Below are 20,343 nucleotides of genomic sequence, written 5' to 3' on the forward strand. Positions count from 1 at the left end.
GGGCGGAGGCGGCAGAAGGAAGGCGCCGCTGCATTGGTCAGCCGGACTGCTACACCGCCAGCACCAGCCAATGGGATGCCTCCTCTCATTCACCCCACGGAGAACCCAGCTGCATCCCACCGGCCGTTAACGGTCGCCTAGGCACAAGCAGCACGTGCCCCCGCGGCCGCGACCGCGCCCCCTCCGCCCTTCCGCCTGTTTTAACCCCCGGGAGACGCCGTAGCTCTGGCTTCGCGGGGCGGGCGGTGTGGGCGGAAGTGACGCTGAGGCAGCCGCGGGATTCAAACTCCTTTCGTTGGCGCCGGGCGATGAGCGTCTGGGCGGGCCGGGAGCTGCTGGCGGGCCGCTGGCGCCGCGGGCACGGCGACGGCCCCGGCCCCGGCCCCGGCCCCGGGAGGGGCGAACGGGACGGTGCGGCGCCGAGGAAGCCCCCGGAGGAGGCGGTCGCCGCGCGGGGCCCACTGGCAGCCCCGGAGAGAAGCAGCCTGCTGCAGGTGAGGGCTCGCCTCTGGCTCGGCGCCTTGCTCCGCCGGTACCGCCTGTCCTCAGGCGTCTTCCAGCGGCGGCTGGGTTAACGCGGTCGTAGGTCAGCCGGCCGGGCACGGGAACGCTGAGCCGTGAGGTCCCGGTGTGCTACGTGCAGCAGGCAGTAAGGGTGCTCCCGGGAGTGCTGAGCGCTTACTTGAGTCAGGCTCCCATATTTCCACTCGGCTGCAGGTGAGTAAAATTGTAACCGTGTCCCCGGGTGGTTCCATTGCATCCACTGAGCAGGAGATGGGGGTACTGCAGCTTCCACACCTCCTGGTGCATCAGAGGTAAGCCTGTGGCTGCAGTGAAAAGCGTTAGACTTCTCATGTGATGGTATCAGGCTTTCTAGGATAACTAAGCTTTAAATGGAGTCTTTCAAAGGATGTAACAGACTAGGCACAATATTTATAGGCTACCTTCACAACATGCATCTTGACAGACATTTTTAGATAGCACATGGTGTCAGTGTTTTAGTTCTAGTGAGCACTGTGTGTTTTCTTCAACTCCCTAAATGAGATCCTGTAAAATAAAGTATCACCAACTTTTATTTTTAACTACAGGTTCTTGTACTGCTTGCATTTTCAAGTCCACATACTGTAGTGATTCACATTCATATACAAAACTACTAAGTCTGTGAAATTTGGTTTTCTGCGTTATTTCCTTGTTTCATCTGCTGTAGACTGTCTTACCATCATCTGAAATATTTCAGGTGATCATTGTAGCACTTTCTGTTTTACTAAAAAGTAACATTCTAAGCTGACTAAATGTGAAGAGAAGCTTTCAAAGTGACTATTTTAAGCTGTTGTAAACTTGCTAATTCTATTGCTGTATGCAGACACTTACTCATTTGTGCCACTTCTTTGTGTTTCATTTAGAAAATATTTTCTCTTGAAAAAGAAAAACAAAAGCACAACCATCTTCTTGGAGAGAAGGACAAGGAAATTCAAAACCTAAAAGACAAGCTTAAGTCCAAGAACAAGAACAGTGAAGTCTCCTCATTACAAAGTCAACTAGAAGAAAAAACAAAGGAAGCAGAAAGGAGAGAACAGTTACTTAGTTCTCTATCAGAAGAAATGAACCGGTTAAAGTGTAATTTATCCGCTGTTACTGCAAAATGTTCTGAGCTTGAAAACAAAGCCAGTAATTCTCAGGTATCCCAGGTAAGCACTGAAAAATAGTGAAACTGTTTACATATTGGGGTTGGAGCTTGCATCTGCTAAGCACCAGTGCCTGTTATAAAATGGGATGAGTCTTTACTCTTATTACAAATCTTCATAAAAGATTGCAGCATGCAACATGATGAGGAATCTAGACTGAACACTAAACAAGCAGTCAGGGGGTGCACCTTCAGGTAAAACAGCTGAGAATTCTGTACTGGGAGGTCCCTTCTTCAAGCTGCTGTGCATGTGGGTATGGCAAGTGGTATGACATGAAATGACCCACAGTTGCTTAAGCAGATATGTGCCCTTCTTGAATACATATGCTCAATGGTTAAGCAGACTGAGATGGCATCAGTAATAGTGATGGGGCCTTAAAAGAACACTAAACTCATCACCTAATTAATTCATGCTCAGTGATGACAATACTTCTCCCTGCTGTTATGAATCCTCATCTGTTTCTTGGTTAAAACTGTCTGCAATTTACATGGCATAATATGTGGGAAATGCTTCAATGTAACAAGGTAGGAGAGGAATAGTGAGTTGTTGACTTCATTTAAAATGCTAAATAGCTATGGTGTCAGGTACTTGGCTGCTTTTACAGGTGCATTTAGTTTTCTACAGTTGCTTATTCACCCCTGCCTGTTCTAATGCTCAGTGGGAAATGCAGTACCTCCGTAGGGAACATGGAAACTGCTGCTTTACAGGAGGTGCAGCTAAGTTCTTTCCAGTTTTAACCTATAGATGGTGCTAGTTACCCAAACTACATAATGAAATTGAGTAATTTCTAGAAATTCAGCTTTAGTTGATAATACTGCATTATTCAATGTGATGCAAATATGGATCTTGGGAAATATTACTACAAATGTAATGTGCTTACTTCCAATTTCAAGGGGCTTTGAACCTTGTTAGACAAAATTAATGTCTTTTTATGCTATCTTTGTCAATGGACTTATCTTTCTAGTACTCACTACAGGAGTTTTTCGTCTAAACCATAACAATATCAGAACTGAATCTCTGAATATGAAATTAAAAGCCTCTTGGTTCACTCGAGAATATCAAGTTCCTTTCTGTATGGACATTCCTTATTGCATTTAGCATGGTAAGCTGCAGGTAGTTGAACTTCAGTAGCAATACAGTATAATATTCTGACTCTGCAGAAAGGTTTAGAGGTGTGCCAGAATAATAGGTCATAAAAAACAAACAAGGGCAAAGAATCCTGTAGTCTACAGAATCCTTCCTGGCATTGAATGATGAAGACCACCACTTGCTATCTGTACCAAGTCTGCAGCACTGATGTGAGAAATACCAAGTGGTCTGCTAGTTGGAGGAGGTGTGTTTTTCTTTCAATCTGATGTATAAAATATGAGGATTAAAGAGTGTAATTATAACCTACCTGTTAGACAAGGTTTCTTTTTGGTTACGTTAGAAATTGGGCTCTTTCTCTACCTTTAGAGTAGCTTCCTTGCTGTCACAGTGATGAACAGAAAGAAGCCTGAAGGTAGCAAGATATATTGGACAGTTATAAATTGGATTCTCATTACCAAAGTATGTTTAATTAAAAATTATATTATTTTTTACTGATGTATCATTGAAGGACAACAAAACTTCACTGACTTTTTCACTGAATGCTTTGGGGAACTTGAAAGTGAGTTCAGCAATGTTCCTTAAAACTGCTAGGGGGCATACAAGCAGTGGGTATACTCTGAAGTAGAAACAACAGTTGTATGGCTATGAGGAAGTGGGGAAGTTTTCATTGATACAGAGTTCTAGTATTTACAGAAATAAGTATCTGAGCAATTGTTGTGGATCTAAATCCTATTAGAAAGCACTGAACTTTAATAACTGCATTCAATATGCAAGATCTCTTATTTTTCCAGCTGTAAAACTGGTTCTAGCTCACTCTAAAACAGAAAAACTTTGGGGAAAAGTAGCTTGGATTTAGGTAGTAACCTACATTTGTTATTAAAGTTCCCTCTGCCTTACCTAACTTCAAAAAACTTTCTATTGAGTAGTGAATAAACATGCTTGCATGGTTTCCCAGTTAATCATAATTCTATGGTAATCACAACGAAGTTGTTGAGCTCTCTAGCTTAGCCCAGTGACTCCTATAGGTCTGCTTTATTGTCAAACTGGTATTCTGAGGATATGAAAATAGAACAAACACATTTTGTTTTATTTAAATAAAACCCGATATATCAAAATTTATCAAAAGCTCTCCTATACCTTTCAATTCTCCCAAGACAGAAGTTCAGTGAAATATAGTCTTAGAATATATTTTAATGTAACTGAGCTTTAGGATTATTGAATAAACAAAATTTAAATCTGTCCCATATTTTCCAGTAGATATTTAAAAAAAAAAAAATCTATTAAGTGGTTTCCTCCATAACTTAGATCCTTCTAAACAGACTATGAAGATCTCTAAATGCAAGTGTCAGATGTATGAATCTTTTAAATTTTAAAGTATACTTATATTGTTTATGGTCTTAATAGTTACATAGAACTAGTTTTACTGTTTCATTCTTCTATTTTAAACAATGCTAACTGATTATTCTTTGTTTGCAGGAAGCTGTAACAAACAGCACTGGATCATCAACTAATCTTAGTGAAGTAGAGAAACAACTGAAAGATGTAAGCTTTCTGTACAACACACCAAGGATAAATAACATATTAAAATCTATAAGAATGGGAACTATTACCATGTTTTTGGTAGACTGGGACCTCAGAGTTTGTTTTCCTCTAAAATACTGTAACAAATTATTTTGTGAGAAAGCAATCAAATAATGAAGGGCTTGTGAAAGACATTTCTATAATATTGCAAATCTGAATCTATAATTGTTGAAAACAGTCCTTGGAACAACAGAACATAGTGGCTGCTGACAGAACAGAAATCCCAAGGCACGTGGTCTGTCAACAGAACTGATGTTGTCTGGGATAGTGTAAGGTTAGATTTTAAGCCTCCTGAGGTCCCTTTGAACCTCAGTAATTCTATGATCTAATGAGATATAAAATCTATGTACTTGTTCTTAGAAATTTTAAGTTGTAATTATACAGTTTTAGTTACATATAAAGTAATAGATCCTGATGATGAAATAGAAAATGAAAGGATAATTCTTCATTATCTGGGGCATGTTTCATGAAAGTGTTTAGTTCCAAGTCATTTCCCTATTCCTGCAAATATGCCGGTCAGAATTTAATATTGTTGCAATTTAACTTATGCTCAATGACCCACATCAAGATGGTTTTTTTATCACACAGAGATAACTACAGTTTACAGAGGAATTAACTAACTTTTATTTAAACAAATGTATAACACTTACATTTTTAAAGAAATGAAACTAACACATTAAATCTGATAAAAACAGAAAAGCCTCTAATAGTTTCTTCTGTTCCCTTCCATGAAGGCTCTTGAGAAGAACCAACAATGGCTACTGTATGACCAGCAACGTGAAGCATATGTCAGGGGACTGCTTGGAAGGATCTTTGAACTTGAACAGAGGTCAGAAATAGTTACCCAGCAACAACCAAAAGAATCTAATACAGAAGGTATTGATTTTTTCCATGATTGACTCAAAGCACAATTTTCTATAGAATACATTTTCCATGAACTATAGCATATGATGGACTCTTTTCACAATATTTTGCTTTCTTAATGTAAAATTTAAAATTTTGTGCTTTATCTAGCTGTTACTTGATCAATATTTCTTGTTCCTATCTACTTCACCAAATGTTTTTCTAAAGCCTTGACAGTCTACTGGCCACCTTTCTGTTTGCAGAAAGTGTTGAGGTAAATATACGTATATACCAGCCTTCAAAGTACACTCTCAGCCTACATAAAGGAAACATTAAAAATTTACTGGCTAGGTGTGGATCAGTCTCTTTTCAAAATAAATATTGTAAAAGTGACTCAAGACTGGCACGTTCTTTATCCATCTGAGAAGTTCTTACATGGCATGAAGACCTGTGATTGATTTTTGGCACTTATCCATATCGCAAAGCATTGTTTTGGATATGGTAATCTCTAGCTTGCTTTTATGTGATGCAGTTCCTTATTAGCACCATCTCAGTACCATGCATTCAGATTGACCTGAGTCATGCTTGACCAGCAAGTGGAATAAAATTAAAATAATCTTGAGCAGAAGAGCTAGAAGTTTACTTCCCTTTCTTATCAAACTAATCTCATATATGCTGCAACTGGTCTACAAGGTAAATTCTCTGAACAGAACTAGCCTCACCTACAGTAAGAGTATACTCACAGGTACTTGCTGCTTAGTAATTTGTTTGCAGTGGCTTGGTTTCTCTATTGGTGCTGTTATTCTTATGGAAAACAATAAAATGTCACCTTAACCTTTAGTGCTGTTTTAGAAATCTGTTTTTCTAGTATTTTAGAAGGAGGAAGATTGAAGTAGCTCACCAGAAAAAGTTACTCAGTTACTGAGGTCAAAGCTTTCTCATCAGAGCAGCCAGGAAACATGGAGTAAGAGGATTAAAGTTCCTCTTCAAATAGACAGTAGTAGAGATCAAAGATGAAGAAAAATCTAATTTAACAAATTGAAAGTAGAAATGGCAACTTTTTTCCAAGGAAAACCTTGGTACCTCTCTGAAGACCTTGCTACCTTATAAAGGAATATTGTTAACAAAAAGCTAAGCCTTAGCTTATGTTTTCCTTAGCTTGAAAACATTCAAGCAGGAAAACTTTCCTAGTAAATTATACTTTGAAGTACATGAGGGAAGCCTTCAACAAGAGAAGTACCAAAGTCAAGAACTTCAGAGTGCCGTAAATCACCAAAGCCTTTTAAAGACAGCATTCCTTGTTCTGTTCTAGGTATACTTTGTATTGCTTCTGAGTTCTTGCAGATTGCCTCTTCCTTCTAGTTGGTGAGCTTTTCTTGGGTGAACAAGCACTGACTTCTTGAACATCGGTTTAAGCAATAGTCACTAGCCAAGAAGCAGATGCCTTTGATCAAAAGTCCTATCCTAGTTTGCTTTAGTTGAAATTTAGAAATCAGTGATAGCATTTAATTTGAAGACAGTCTAACAGACAAATATTCTGTCTTTAGTCAATGACAGACCATTGGAACCCCAGGGTATCTCTGAAGTGAGAGTAATGCCAGAACCTTGCCTAACATGCCTAAATCTGGAAGTGAGATTTCAGTGCCTCAATATAATGCGTGAGGTTATATAAGAACTGTTTGTGGGATCATGCAGTCTGTGTAGTCAGGGCAAATGATGTAACATTACTTCCTTGACTGTTATAGCAGCTATAGCACAGTATGGCGTGTGAAAGTAGAGCTGCTCTTTTCCTATCTTGAGAGAAGATTTTTCTCCTTTAGAAGTATTGAAAGTAGTTTTAAGTCCAACTTGGTGATAATCTGAGCTGTGTAACAGCCTAAAATGTCAATTTATTGTCAATATGCTTTAAAATGCTATCAAGGATTTGGTGCTCTGATTTTTAAGTGATTTTTTTTCCCATGTTACCGTCTCTTTATTTGTCTCATTAAGGTCATCTACCAGAAGAAAAGCAAAAATATTATGACCAGCTGTTATTAACTGCTAAAAGTGATCTCGAGACTGAAAGACGCACTATAACCCAGCTGAGATGTGAACTTCATGAATTCAAAAATAAGTATGAAGAAACACAACGAGAAATAATGAGTTTAAATGACTTACTGCAGTCCCAACAGGCTGTTGAAATGAAAGCTCTAGAAAATGAAAACAAAATAAAAGGAGAAAAATTGCAGAGACTAAAACAAGAAAATGAAAGTATTAAAGTACAGCTAAGAGAAGAAAAGGATAAGTCTGAAGAACTGCTATCTCAGGTAAGTGGATGGATTTGGAAATTGAAGATCATTAGCAAAGATTCAAGAGCTGAGAAGTCATACTCACTTGCTCTGGTAGCTGCTCTTTATATACATCTAGACTCATGTCCTTGTGGTTAAAACTGAGTTCTTTGGATTGTGACCTAAATCAGTATTAAAGTTTTGTGAGATTTACTTGTTTAAAAATGTTCTAGTTCACTTATCTTAAGAGTCTTGTGGGGTGTAAGAGGAAGTGAGAATGCACCATTGATTTTAATCTGGCTTCATCTTGAAGGCTATTGGTGAATGAGAACAGAAAAAGTAAAAATTCAAATTCATACAGGCCATTTTATCATGTGGTCTGAACTGGGATGTTGCTATTAGCTGTCAGCTGTAATTTCATATTTGCTGGGTAAGTAGCCATGTTCCCAGATAGTGTCCCCATCCAACAGCTGTAGCATGCAGCAGGTTTTTTCATTCAGATGTGTTGCTGCAATAGGTTTTGGATATATTGTCACAGACAATAACTAAGCAAGCATATCAGACTACTGAGAAGAAATAGCTAGATAAGCAAGGGAAGGGAAGTTATCCCTGTTTTGGACAGCTATGGTAGAAACCACTGACAAGAGTTCTGGAACTTGTCACAAAACTCAAGAAGTTGCATGTGAGGCAGGCTGTTCATTATACCTGGGTTTCACTGTTACCACATCTGTTTCTCTATCAGGTTCTAACTGTTTGCAGGGCTTGCCTGTCTCCCAGGGAGTAACTTGATGACTTCAAGTTAAACAGTTGTTCGTACATGTAGTTTTTGATTCTACTTTCAATTTTCCTGAGGCCCATGGTTTTTAACCCCTTTGGGTTAAGAGTTTTTCCATCAAAATAGGGAAAACAAGTGTATATTGTATGTTTGGATAAAAAAAAGATTATTTTGGAGTAGTAATGAGGGCTTTGCTACCTTTCCTATGTGGACAACTACTGTAGTATCTTGAAACAAAGTACTCTTGTTAGCATTACCATGCCAACAAAAACTTTCTTTTTCTGGGCATGAAATCATGATTACCTACTGGTTGAAGAGAACCTGGATAGTTCTCCTTGAAGGTCTGCCCTCAGGGCATCCAAATATGATACACCTGCTACTTAGAGAAGTTTGCAGTCAATAGCATAAAACAACATAGAACTGAAATTTGAAATAAGAGGATATAACTTAATAGGCACCAAATTAGGTTAATGGTAGAACATCAGTTTAACTCCCTAAAGAGGTTTTTGCAGTTACTTAATCCATTATTGTTGAGTATTTTCTAACTTTCTCACTTAAATATAAGGATACGTTGCTTAACTTTAAAAAAAAGAAAAAACAAAAAACACATATGTTAGTTGAAACATGTATTTTGCGTATTTTTGTTAATCACTAGGAATTTTTTTGTTTAGCTATAGTATTAACCTACATTCTTCCCCCTCAGTGCAGTGATAACACTTCCCTGGGTTTTCCCCAAGGAAGTATTTAAATTGGGCTTGGCTGTTGCGTAACAGGCATGTTTTCTGCTCGTACTGGCATACAAAAATGTAGCTCCATTCCTCTCTAGACTAATTGTTTCAAGTTCGCTATCTATTGTATGTGGAAATTGCTTGTTACATGTTCTTCTGCCTTGTAGGTACAACTTCTTCGTAAATCATTGCTCAAACAGCAGGAGGAACACACTAGGATAGCTTTGTTGGAACAACAGGTACCCAATTACATGTTCAGATACTGGGTTGATTATTTAAGAACCTGATACTTAAATTGTTATATGCAGGAAGGCTTTCTAGACTAACTTTTCAAGTTTAAGAATAAGTGCAATATTGAAGTAATATTAGACCTAAATATGCAATTAGGGGTGATCCCTTAGTGCTTCTAAAAATTCTGACCCTTGTTGAAGGAAACCCCTAACCTTTTATAGGGGAGAGGCTGCTACTAAACCTGATGCTACTTTCCACGCAATTGCTTGTTCAAATAAATAGAAACTGTATAGCCTTAAATTAGGTATGGGAAACATCCTAAAACCATTCAGCTCACTGAAATCTGTAACATACTCTTGATAGTCATTGACATCTTTCATGTTACTGATTCTTTTCCCAACTACGTTCTTGCAGATCTAACTGATGTCCTTGGAGAAAGTTATATCATACTTGCCAAGCTTGGGTGTAGTGTTATTCATGTACTCTTTTCAAACTGCTATAAGAAAGATCCCTGAGTAGGAACTGGCATTTTTATTGAACATGTACTACATGCTCTTCCATGTAAAATCTTCAGTTTAAGACTGAGCTCAAATGCGCTCTAACCAAAGTTACCTTTGACTCCACCTCTACAGACCTTCCTAATTGGGCATGTATGAACTTTACTGAAATGAAAAGAACAAGTAATTTTATCCCACTTTAGGATATGATTGCTAAGTAAAACTTCAAATGGATAAAGGGGCCCTCACACATGCTTAACTCTGCCTTTAATTCTTTAATTTTCCTTGGGGATTGCCAGATCCAGATATGTACTACAGACTTTGAGAATGAAAAGCTAGACCGCCAGAACTTGCAGCATCAGTTAAACCAAGTCCTTAAGGAACTGCGCAAGGCCAGGGAGCAAATAACCCGGCTGGAACCTTTGGTATGTACTGGATAACTTGCAGGAAAACTCAGATATGTTGCATAAATGAACACTTCTTCACTTCAGAGTGCAGTTAATGTCAACAGATTTTGACTGCAGGTGTTTACATCTTTTAAATACATAGTCCTAAGGTGCAGAACCATATGGTAGCTAGCAAGCTATTGCTGTATTTTTCTACAGTGCCGCAGACAGCTTGTACTGCAGAAGGAGATATAGAAAGGAAGAGATACAGAATAGTCAAGAGTCCTCAGTAGCAATTTGTATCGCCATATGCAACAGACAAAACTACATAGACAATAACAAAGCTGTAGCATGCTTCTACTGGAATTTGCTGCTAGTGGACAAGGCACTACCCTTAAATGTAGTTGAGTTCCTGCCCAACCCCCATTCTATACACCCACAATATAGAATGGGTGTGCCACAAGAAGTGGATCTGCCTACTTCCTAAAATGAAAAAGAACACTTGTACTGAGGGCAATGGTTTGCTACTTATATAAGCCCAAAGAAAGCCACCTAGATTTGACTATCTGATTCAACAAATTTATAAGGAAGGATTATATATCAAGCAAGTCACTGTGTAACTCTGACACAGGGTCTTGTAAGATTAGTCGTGACAGTTCTATTTAGCTATTACCTACAGTTCCGGATTTATTTAAATGAGATTCAGAACAGAAATCCAATGCCTCTGTCCTTCATTAGATCAGGTCTGAGGCTGCTGTGCTTCTTACAGAGAATATGAATGCAAAAGCTCCTAACCAGTTGCAGAGCAGAAGAATTCTTTTAACTCTGACAAACTGTTCTCCCTCTTAGTTGCATGCAACTTAGGATTCATTTGAGAAAGTACTTCTGAGATACTGATGATCTGGATGTGTTCTTGTACCTGTGAGAGCCTCGCTAGCTAGGATTGTAGTTGCTGCTGCTGCCAGCAGAGGCCACTAGAAAACCTTTTGGCTGCCAGGAGCAGCAGCTGTTCAGCTGAAGTTCGTGCACAGCAAGGGGAAGCTGTAGTACTCTTTCCCTGTGTTAAGTTGGCTGGCTAACTGCCAAATGGAGAACCAGCTGACTGTCTCTTCCTGCTTGGAAACTGTCCATGGTGTCAGGTGGAGAAGAGGAAAACATGAAAGAGTTTGGGAAGGTAGCTAGGCAGAGGCAGTCAGCATCCCCTACAGAGGGGGTTGGGGTATTTCATTAAGGAGGCATAGTATGTATGAGTGCCTAGGAAGACTGTTGGGGAAGGGTTTGTTACAAAGGTGAAACAAATTTCCTTTATATAGGTACACCTATACATCATGTTGAATTCCCTGGTATGTGTATGGGCATATTTTTAGAAATTTCAAATGTAATCTAAAACAACTTCCAAAATAAATGCAGCTTAATTTTTGAACACTGCACTTTTTATTATTTTAATGTTGATATAAAGCCCGGAGTCCTGTTGTAACAAGGTTTATTTCCTTCACTCTTCCTTCCCCCCTCCCCCCCAAAAACAAATCCACAGCAATATGTAAACAAATGTATTATAAAATGGTTAAAATACCTGCTTTTTCTAAGAGTCATGCTCAACTGTTTCATATTTAGTGTACAGCAACTTTGCTTTTTTTATTAGGATGTATATGAAAGCTCTAAGAAGCCTAAAATGCTGTGTATTAGCAGTGATAATATGGGAGTCTGAGGCTTGCTGTCTCAGCTTTCACCATAGCTGCTTTCATTATACCTTATGAACCAGTGGCAGGAATCGCATTTTATTCAGCGGTCCATAAAGAGGAAACTATTTCAAAATACGAATGTTGTGTTGGGTCTGTCTGAGCTGGAGTCACTTTTTCCCTGCAGCAGCCCACACAGGGCTGTGCTCTGCACTCGTAGCTGGAACAGCACTGGTATTGCTCTAGTGTTGTCTATTACTGCACAGAGCTGGCACAGCATCAGGACTCCTTCCAAGCCCCCAAGAGCCAGCAGGCTAGGGGCGGACAAGTGATGGGGAGGGGACATGGCCAGGGCAGCTGACCTAAACCAACCAAAGCGATATTCCATAATGCCTGATGTCACACTCAACAATAAAAAGGGGGGCTCTTGTGGGGAAGGGGGCTGTTCCTCCTGAATAACCACTGTGTATTTTGAGGCCCTGCTTCTCAGGACATGGCCGAAAGGACGTGGCCGAACATCGCTTGTTGATGGGAAATAGAGAATTTTTTTTCCCCTCTCTCTGTGCTTCCACACGGACTTACTGTTTCTTTTGTTTCTTTTTCTCACTATTCCCTTTCCCTTTAATTAAACCTTTCTCATCTCAGACCTCGAGTTCTGTGTTGTATTTTCTCCCCCTTCCTCTCTGAGGAGAGGGGGAGTGAGAGAGCAGTTGTGGTGGAGCTCAGCTGCCCACCTGAGTAAAACCACCACAAATGTGCACTAAATAGTGACATAATGTAAGTGATGTACTCTTATTTGTTTACTTAATCAGACATTGTGGAAAGTTTGCTTTAAATAGCCTGCAGAAAAGCTACCTGCAATCTAATTTAAATGCAGTGTTAAAATTATACAACAGGCCCATATTGCTCTGTGTTTTTAATGCAAGTAGCATAATTGCCTTTAGCCACCTTTAAAATTCAATCCTTAGTGCTGTAACATGCATAATTTGTGTGCCATTAAACATCTTTTTCCCTACATCTATTTGACTGGGACCCTCTGATGCATATTCCAATCCCTCACTAAAGATTCTCCTTTTCCAGAAACTCCAAGAATCTGGATGTGTGGAACCACAAGGAGACTTGCAAGCTGCTTTTGAAGAAAAGATGACAGTGTATGACAGAAGTCCTCCTCAGAAACATTCAAGTCTACTTGATGAAAGTTTTCTCGAGTGTCCCAGATGTAAAGTGCAATATCCAACAAGCCAGCATAGAGAATTACTAGCGCATATTGACTTCTGTACAGCTTAAGCTCCAAATGAACTTCCTATATTTGCTCTTTATATGCCACCAGTATACTATCTTGCAAAGGCAAAAGATTTTTGTAAAGCTCTTCTTTCAAGGTTGTAAAAAGGACTACTAGCATTTCAGTTCAAAAAAATTAGTAATTTATTTGGCCTCATATTTCACCTGACATTTGTGGAAGCAGCTACTGCTTTCCTTGTTTCAGGTAGAAATATTCATAGAATTAGGAATATTTTCAAATAATAAACTACTGACATATTTTATTGCACTTTTAAAAATAAGTAAAATACAGCTATTGTGTCAGACATTAATACTTTGCGTATCCAGTTCTTGGCGGCTGAATCCTGACTGCTTGTAGCAAAAAAGACTTGGCTATAGTATGTGCACTACACACACACGTATGTAATGTGTCACATCTACATATACAAACTCAGGAAAGTCTGTGTTAACATGTCTTTGCTACTTTAGATTTATTTTGAAAACATTCTAAGTAGCATTTTTCTGAACCACAGTTGGGGTGACCTGGAGTTCATACAAAAATGTTGACAATGTGCAAGCTCTTCTTATCATTCATCATTGGGTAAGCAACTTCTTAGCAACTGTGAATGTGATTGGTACTGAAAAAACCTTCTATCTCAGATGCTGTCAGAAACCAGTTTGGAAATTTTAGTATCCAAATAAGCTGAAGTGAACTTCAGTTTGCACTTCTGTATTTTACTGGTTCAAGTAGGAAAATGTCAGTTACTAAATTTGTTTTAGGTCTTCCATTTTAAAAATGCAGGTTTGAATAAAGTACTCCAGTGAATTTGGAGTGTTGCTATTTCATACCAGCACAGAAAATGCCTGCTAGTGTTCAAGAGGTGTTTAAGTAATGCCGTGATCAGTACGCTTTAAATTTTGGTTAGTCTTGAAACAGTTGGGCAGGTGGACTAGATGATCTTTGAAGGTCCATTCTAACTGAACTACTCTCTTCCAAAACAAGCTGGCAATAACTTTTTGCAGTTAGTCAGCTTTTGTCAGTTTCTAATTGTTTATTGATTTGCAATCACATTGCTTTCTTCTAGCATATACTGTAAACCTGGGTCTGTTGCTAGCACTTTCTTCCTTTAGTAAGGTTCAACAACTATTCCTTTCATGGGAATGATAAAAGTGAGGAAATCTTAAGGCACACTAGCTAAAGCATTTGCTGCTTTTACAATTTTATGGCTTGCTGAGGCCAGGAAATTACCTACACACAGCCAGACTCCAAGGTGTAACTTTCTCTGGTATACTGAATTGAATGGCTACCTGGTGTCAGTTTTTTCTATTACAATTTACTGTAAAATTTTGTGCCTCAAACCCATAACATTCTCTCTACTCTTTAATGGTTAAATCTTTTACATATAAGTGTGTTTTCCAAGTTTTTTTTTTTCCAATTACTATTATGATATTATGTTGTTGATAAAGCCCGTGTTTGAGACAGAGATTGTATTGTCACTTTTCAATTTTAGTGGCTGTCTCAGGCTAATCTTTGTCTTTGACAATTTGGCCAGAAAACCTGCTGCTGCTATTTAGGGAAGATGTGATGAACGAACGAGTGAAGTAAATTATGCTTTGGAATCATAAGGTTTTGCTATGATGGAAATTCCCTTAATTTCATGTTCTCCTAAATACCTTTTAAATGCAGGATAATAACGGCACTTTTCATTCCAGCCTTTGACTTTAATCTCTTATTAAACTACTTTTGGAAGTTTAAGTTGTCTTTTAGCAGTACATTAATCAGCTAGTATTCTATTCTCAGTTGTATACTCAGCATGGCTTCTACAAGGAGAAATTCTGATCTTTTATGTATTATAGATGAAATAAGTTTGCCTGCCACAGGTCAGCAGTCTTCTCTGAAGTAATTCTGAGGCTTTTTTAAATTAGCCTAAAACACTTGCTCATTAGAAGCTGGTACTGTAGAGGAGGACTGAAAGGTAGCAGCTCATTAGGTGGTCAGTTATTTAATATGAGAGTGAGTACATTCAGATGAAGTTGATAAATTAATATCCTTTAAAATATTTTGTGTTCTTCTGAACTCTCACAACATGTTTAGATGTACCTAAGCACAAAAAATGTATTGATAAAATTATGTACCATCAATGTTGTGTATGTTAAAAACTAGTAAAATGACAGTCTCCAGTGTCAAAAGTCCTACTTTGAAGGCACAACCACAAATATGTAATCATTTACGGGATTACAACCAACTACAGAATGGTAGTCAGACTTTCATAAAGCATGTAGGTGATATCACTGCCTCTTTTTTTGACCCTGTTCTTTTTTCTTACATTAAGTTAATCAATGTATATTGAACCATTCTACTACCTCCTCATTATTTAAGTGCTTGTGCAACTTCATCTCTTGTTTTTGATAAAAAAAAAAAAAAAATCTTTCACACAGGTATTTGCCAATGACTGCTCTACTGATGTTTAGGCAAGCTATATAATAAACCACTTCAACTACACAAATAGAAAGTGGCAGGGAAGCCATAGTGCCTGTTAACGTTGTAAAAGCATTATGCTGAAAAGCACAAATATTTAAAGACAACTGTTCGTCACTGCTTGGCAGATAACACTAATGTGAATGGTACAGTGTCTTCAAAGCAATTAGGGGAAATATTGCTCTCATGATATATCTATGGACCAAAGCAGATGTAGGTGAGCGATTACAAGCAAGGAAAAGGTAGCAGTACAGGAGTTTTAGGCACTTCCATTTTAATCTGCTAATCAATATAGTTTTCACATCTTGTAATGTGATTGAGCTGTTAAGACTACAGTGACAGCTGTGCCTATAGTTTTATCTTAATTATAATCAATTATCATACAAAAAGATACAATAAGAGATTAACACTATTGTAATACAAGCTATGTTACATAGTTTGGGACTACACAACTCAGAATACTACTTGTAGTAGTTCTAAATCTTTTCTCTAATTTGAAAAATATAGAATTAAGTAGCCAAGTGGATCTATTCCCTGCAGTAAGGGAATATAAGGATGATCCTGTTGAAAGTCTGTGTGTTAAAAACTTGGAAATGTTGTTGCTTTGAGGGTCTGTTTGGGGTATTTTCAAGGCACCCGTCAAGGCAAAGCATATGTCTACCAGTGAAGGACAGTGCAGGACATCCCTGAAGTCATCCATGCAGCTATGTTGTATGCTATGATGGTTGAGGATTCTGGAGTAGGTGGGATTTTAAAAGACTGGGAAGAAAATAAAGAAAAGCGTGATGCCAAACAAGGAAGAAGAAAAGAAGTCAAGGAGTTTTAGACCAAATCAAACTAACAAGAAGAAGAAAGACTATCGTAGAGCTGGCAGTACAAATCTCATCATGTGTTCTCCATTTCCTTACTGACCAAGTGCTATGGATCAGGAAAAAAGCAAAAGATGTGCTAACATGGACCTTCTGTTTCAAATGCCAGTTTCTTAAAAATGCAGAGAAATACAATTATTTCTATCTTACGCCATGGATGGCACAAGTGACTGAAAAGCTGTATTACATAATTAAGTATCAATAATTCACAGCTACTAGAACATAAGTACAGCTAAAGTTGTCTTAATTCTGACTGACATAGTCAGAACGCATTCTCTGCCAAGCAGCCTCAAGTGGATTCCTTGTGTAAGGACAGCGGGTGCATCTATGGGACCTTCTAATAATCTCAAGCTTTGACAGCCAGACATGGTTCCCATGTGGTAGTAGCTCTCAATGGATTTATCTTGCCTCCCCTTAAGCTTTTGTGAAAACATGACATGAATAAGTAAGGATAATGTATTAGGCAATTCCATGGTAATCTATTTGATTCCAAAACTATTTAGTATTTCCACATACTTCTGGAATAGGGTACACATAAAATCCAAGGTAGGAACTAAGAACTCGTTAGAGGACAGCATTAATTTTCAATTTGTCAAGACCAATGAACTAAATAGGATGAGTACAGTAAGTATTACAGGCAGGAATAATCAACTACCCAAAAGCAAAATACATGGTATGACAGTTTATCAGCTTTAAAGGAAAGTTTCTTGGGATTACAGTAAACAGAAACTGAGTGTGACTCAATATCCCACTTGCATGATTCTGCAACAGTTTTACATCATCATGAATAGACTCTTACATATTTTACACATAATCTTGTATTTGTAGTCAATACCGATGAGTGTGTTAGCTGGAATACCATAACCAATTTCAAGCACTGTACTTCAAGAACAGTTTAGGCTAATAAGAACGTAATAAGCCTTTCAGATTTCTGATCAAAATCATTGAAGAATCAGGGTTATGGGGTCTACAAAGACTGCATGCTGTCATGGAAAATGACATTTCATACAGAGGAAAAAATAAAGTCTTCCTATGTTCAGTGAGAAGAAAAGCTTAGAATTGGAACAGGGGAAACTCCAACCTGAGGAAAAACTTTCTGGTGGTTGGAATAGATGAGCAGTGAAACACACTGCTTACGCAGGCTGCACAACCTCCACCACTGGAGATTTACCGGGACAGTTAGATAAAACGATCTAAACCATTCCTGACAGGTGACTCTGCCTTAGGTCATTGGTATTGGCCTGATGTTTTCTCAAAGTCCCCTGAAGTCCTATGTCTGATTACACGCATAGACCTGTAAAACAACAGACTGCAACATTCAAAAAGGAAGCAGTTAACATAATGGTTGTCCCTTCTGCACTGACTCTCCATATTCTTTCACAACACATGAAATTAGTAACTACTGCACCAGAAGTCATTTTAACAATTTAACTTCACCTTGTTTCTCAACTGGAAAAAATATTGGCATTACCATGTCTGTTTAAACTTCTTGTCTGAGCAGACAAAGCCATTTTAAATTAGTAATTGCACTCGCATCTGAACTCCACTGGTGCACCTCGATGCTACTGTATTCCCTAGTGCTGGGAAGCGCCTCATTCCCACATCATTTTAACAAGCAGAGCTATAGTGTCTGGCTCTTCCTCACTCTGTCTCTTTACACCTTCCAGAGCTCCAAGCTGGGAGTTTGGGATCCAGCCCACAGGGCGCCCAAGAACACAAATCAGGAAGCCACGTACTGAGGAGAGCTATCCAAGGAAGCATGAAACCATCCTTGGGAAAGGTTGAGTGTGCAAAAAAGGAGGTAGAGTTAAGGATTTGCAGATGTAAATTTTCTTCTAGCACTGACTGCCCAGGACAAATGAGTCTTTTATTGCAAAAAAAGTGGACATTGTCCATGTCAGATACCCACAAAGCGAGGCCTGCTCTTGCACCCAGTTCCCCTTCAGAACTGCAACAGAGCTCCCCACCAGCAGGCAGGGACCTACATTCATTTCTGTGGTCTCTGTGTAATTGCTGCTTAAGTGTTTTATACTGAATAAGTAGTCACAAGATGAGTGAGCAAGACATAGTGCCTCAGAATATCCTGTAATAAACAAGTCTGGGACCTTATCATAATGACATCCAGTTTGCTTCTTGACAGAAGTGCAGCCAGGTTTAATTTTCCTGACCTACTCAAAAGCAGTGTATACGCAGACTGCATCTGCGAGAGCACGAGTTTTATCAATGTAACAAGTATGATCTGGTTAGCATTATCTCATTTAACTGGACAGAAAACTACACGTATCATTTAGGTATCCACGCGTTCTGGACATGGTTTATGAGAAGCTGTAAGTCACATCTCTTTAATCATTTCATATTAAATTATAACGTAACCAGACTCCCAAACAGCCACTAATAATGAAAAACATGAACAGTGTGGGAAATAATATGATTTAGTGTTACACTTGGGAAGTTAGAGGGTTTTACATCATATCTTAGAGTTAGCTGTACTTCTTATTGGTGTTGCTTTTTTTTTTTTTTTTTTTCTTTCTCTAGTCGTAGTTTAATCCTAGCTGAGTACAACCCCTGTCTTCCAGTAAAGACAGTTTTTCTTTGTTGCAGAGAAGCACCCTGTAGCCCTTATTTCAGAAGTCCATGGCTTTCAGAGGCAAATCTTGCTTCCTGATTTTGACCTGAAGGACCACTGCTGCTCTCAACAAGTTACTCTTCTAAGATGAGATGTAAGGGAAATAAAGCAAGCCAAACCATAACTAAGAGCATTCTCTGATCACTGGGTTCTGGAATACAAAGGAAGATGACGATGTCTGTGATCTCTGCACTGTGTGCAGCCCAGTGGGCAGGCATGTTCAGAGAAGGTCCACGTACATCTCATGAGCAAGACAGGTTGGTGACAAGTTTTGTTTGTAAATCCTTCAGAGGAACAACATGGTATTTGCCTTGATGGCCCTGCATCAAAGCTCATCAGCAGGTATGTGAGTAACATAATGCATACCTGAAAATTAGTAACAGGAAGCTTGGGGGTGGGAGGGTGTTGATGACAAAAATCTGACCCAGCTGTTTTAGTAAGCACATCCACTGAGCGTATTATTGGTGGCTTTGCTTTAGTCTGAGGCATTGGCCAGTAATTCTGCTGCAGCAGAATCTACAGCAGCCTTGGCACACAACCCAGCCTGCTAGTGATGGTTACTGAGCACAGGAAAATGAGACTCCCCACAAGAAACTGGGATTAGTTCTTGACAAGATCACACAGATCCAATGAGCATCTGTTATTTTCTGTGGATGCTGGAGTGGGTGAGCTTGCTACTATATAAAGACAAACAAATGCATTTAAATTTGCATCAAGTTTAAAATAATCCCTTAGACATTGGTGTAAATGCTTCAGCTCATTGATATTGAAAGCATACTGTGCATGAGCAGTTAGAAAACTCCATAAAAATGCAAAATAAATAAAAATAGATTTACACTTGAAACAAACATGAAAATGGCATAGCTGCTTTCAAGTGCATTATTAATAGTATCTAGAAGAACAGCTACAAGTATGGTAAGTGAAAAAAAAAGATGAAAATAGAAAGCTCATCTGTGTTGCAAGTTGTGCTAAAACCTTTATTATATAGACACAGCTTGAGTCACCTGCCAGCCTGCCAGCTCGGAACCTCTTTTGTGATGACAGAGTCAACATTTCTAACACAGTAAACTTATATTGCTTAGCAAACAGTAAATATACAACGCACCTGTTACAAAAGTGAGTACTATTTACTCATAGTGACACAAGTGCAGGGAAATACTGCCCAAAGACCTACACAACAAACTACAGGCAAGAGAATACATAAATAAGGCAGAAGCTTTCCAAGGTCATGTCCAAGTGGAACAAGAATGCCCACCTCCCAGCATCAACTAGCCCAGGAGGTCTCTCTGAGATGTCTTTCTTATGCCCAAGAAATAAATAAGCTGAACTATCCCCATCTGTCGTGACA

General features: G+C 38.8%; 1 protein-coding gene across 1 annotated transcript; it reads left to right on the plus strand.

Annotated features, from left to right (window-relative positions):
• Positions 1 to 308: 308 nt before the first annotated feature.
• CEP55 (centrosomal protein 55) lies at positions 309 to 15,501 on the plus strand (the record flags this gene model as incomplete). The annotated part of the gene is made up of 8 exons (XM_082764651.1): positions 309 to 494; positions 1,404 to 1,688; positions 4,251 to 4,316; positions 5,090 to 5,231; positions 7,188 to 7,504; positions 9,136 to 9,207; positions 9,996 to 10,121; positions 12,842 to 15,501. 8 exons carry the CDS (start codon positions 309 to 311, stop codon positions 13,046 to 13,048), a joined length of 1,401 nt encoding a protein of 466 aa, XP_082620777.1. The 3' UTR covers positions 13,049 to 15,501.
• Positions 15,502 to 20,343: the final 4,842 nt, after the last annotated feature.

The sequence above is a fragment of the Aythya marila genome, assembly GCF_965140915.1.
Source record: "Aythya marila genome assembly, chromosome: 7".
Taxonomy (NCBI): Eukaryota; Metazoa; Chordata; class Aves; order Anseriformes; family Anatidae; genus Aythya; species Aythya marila.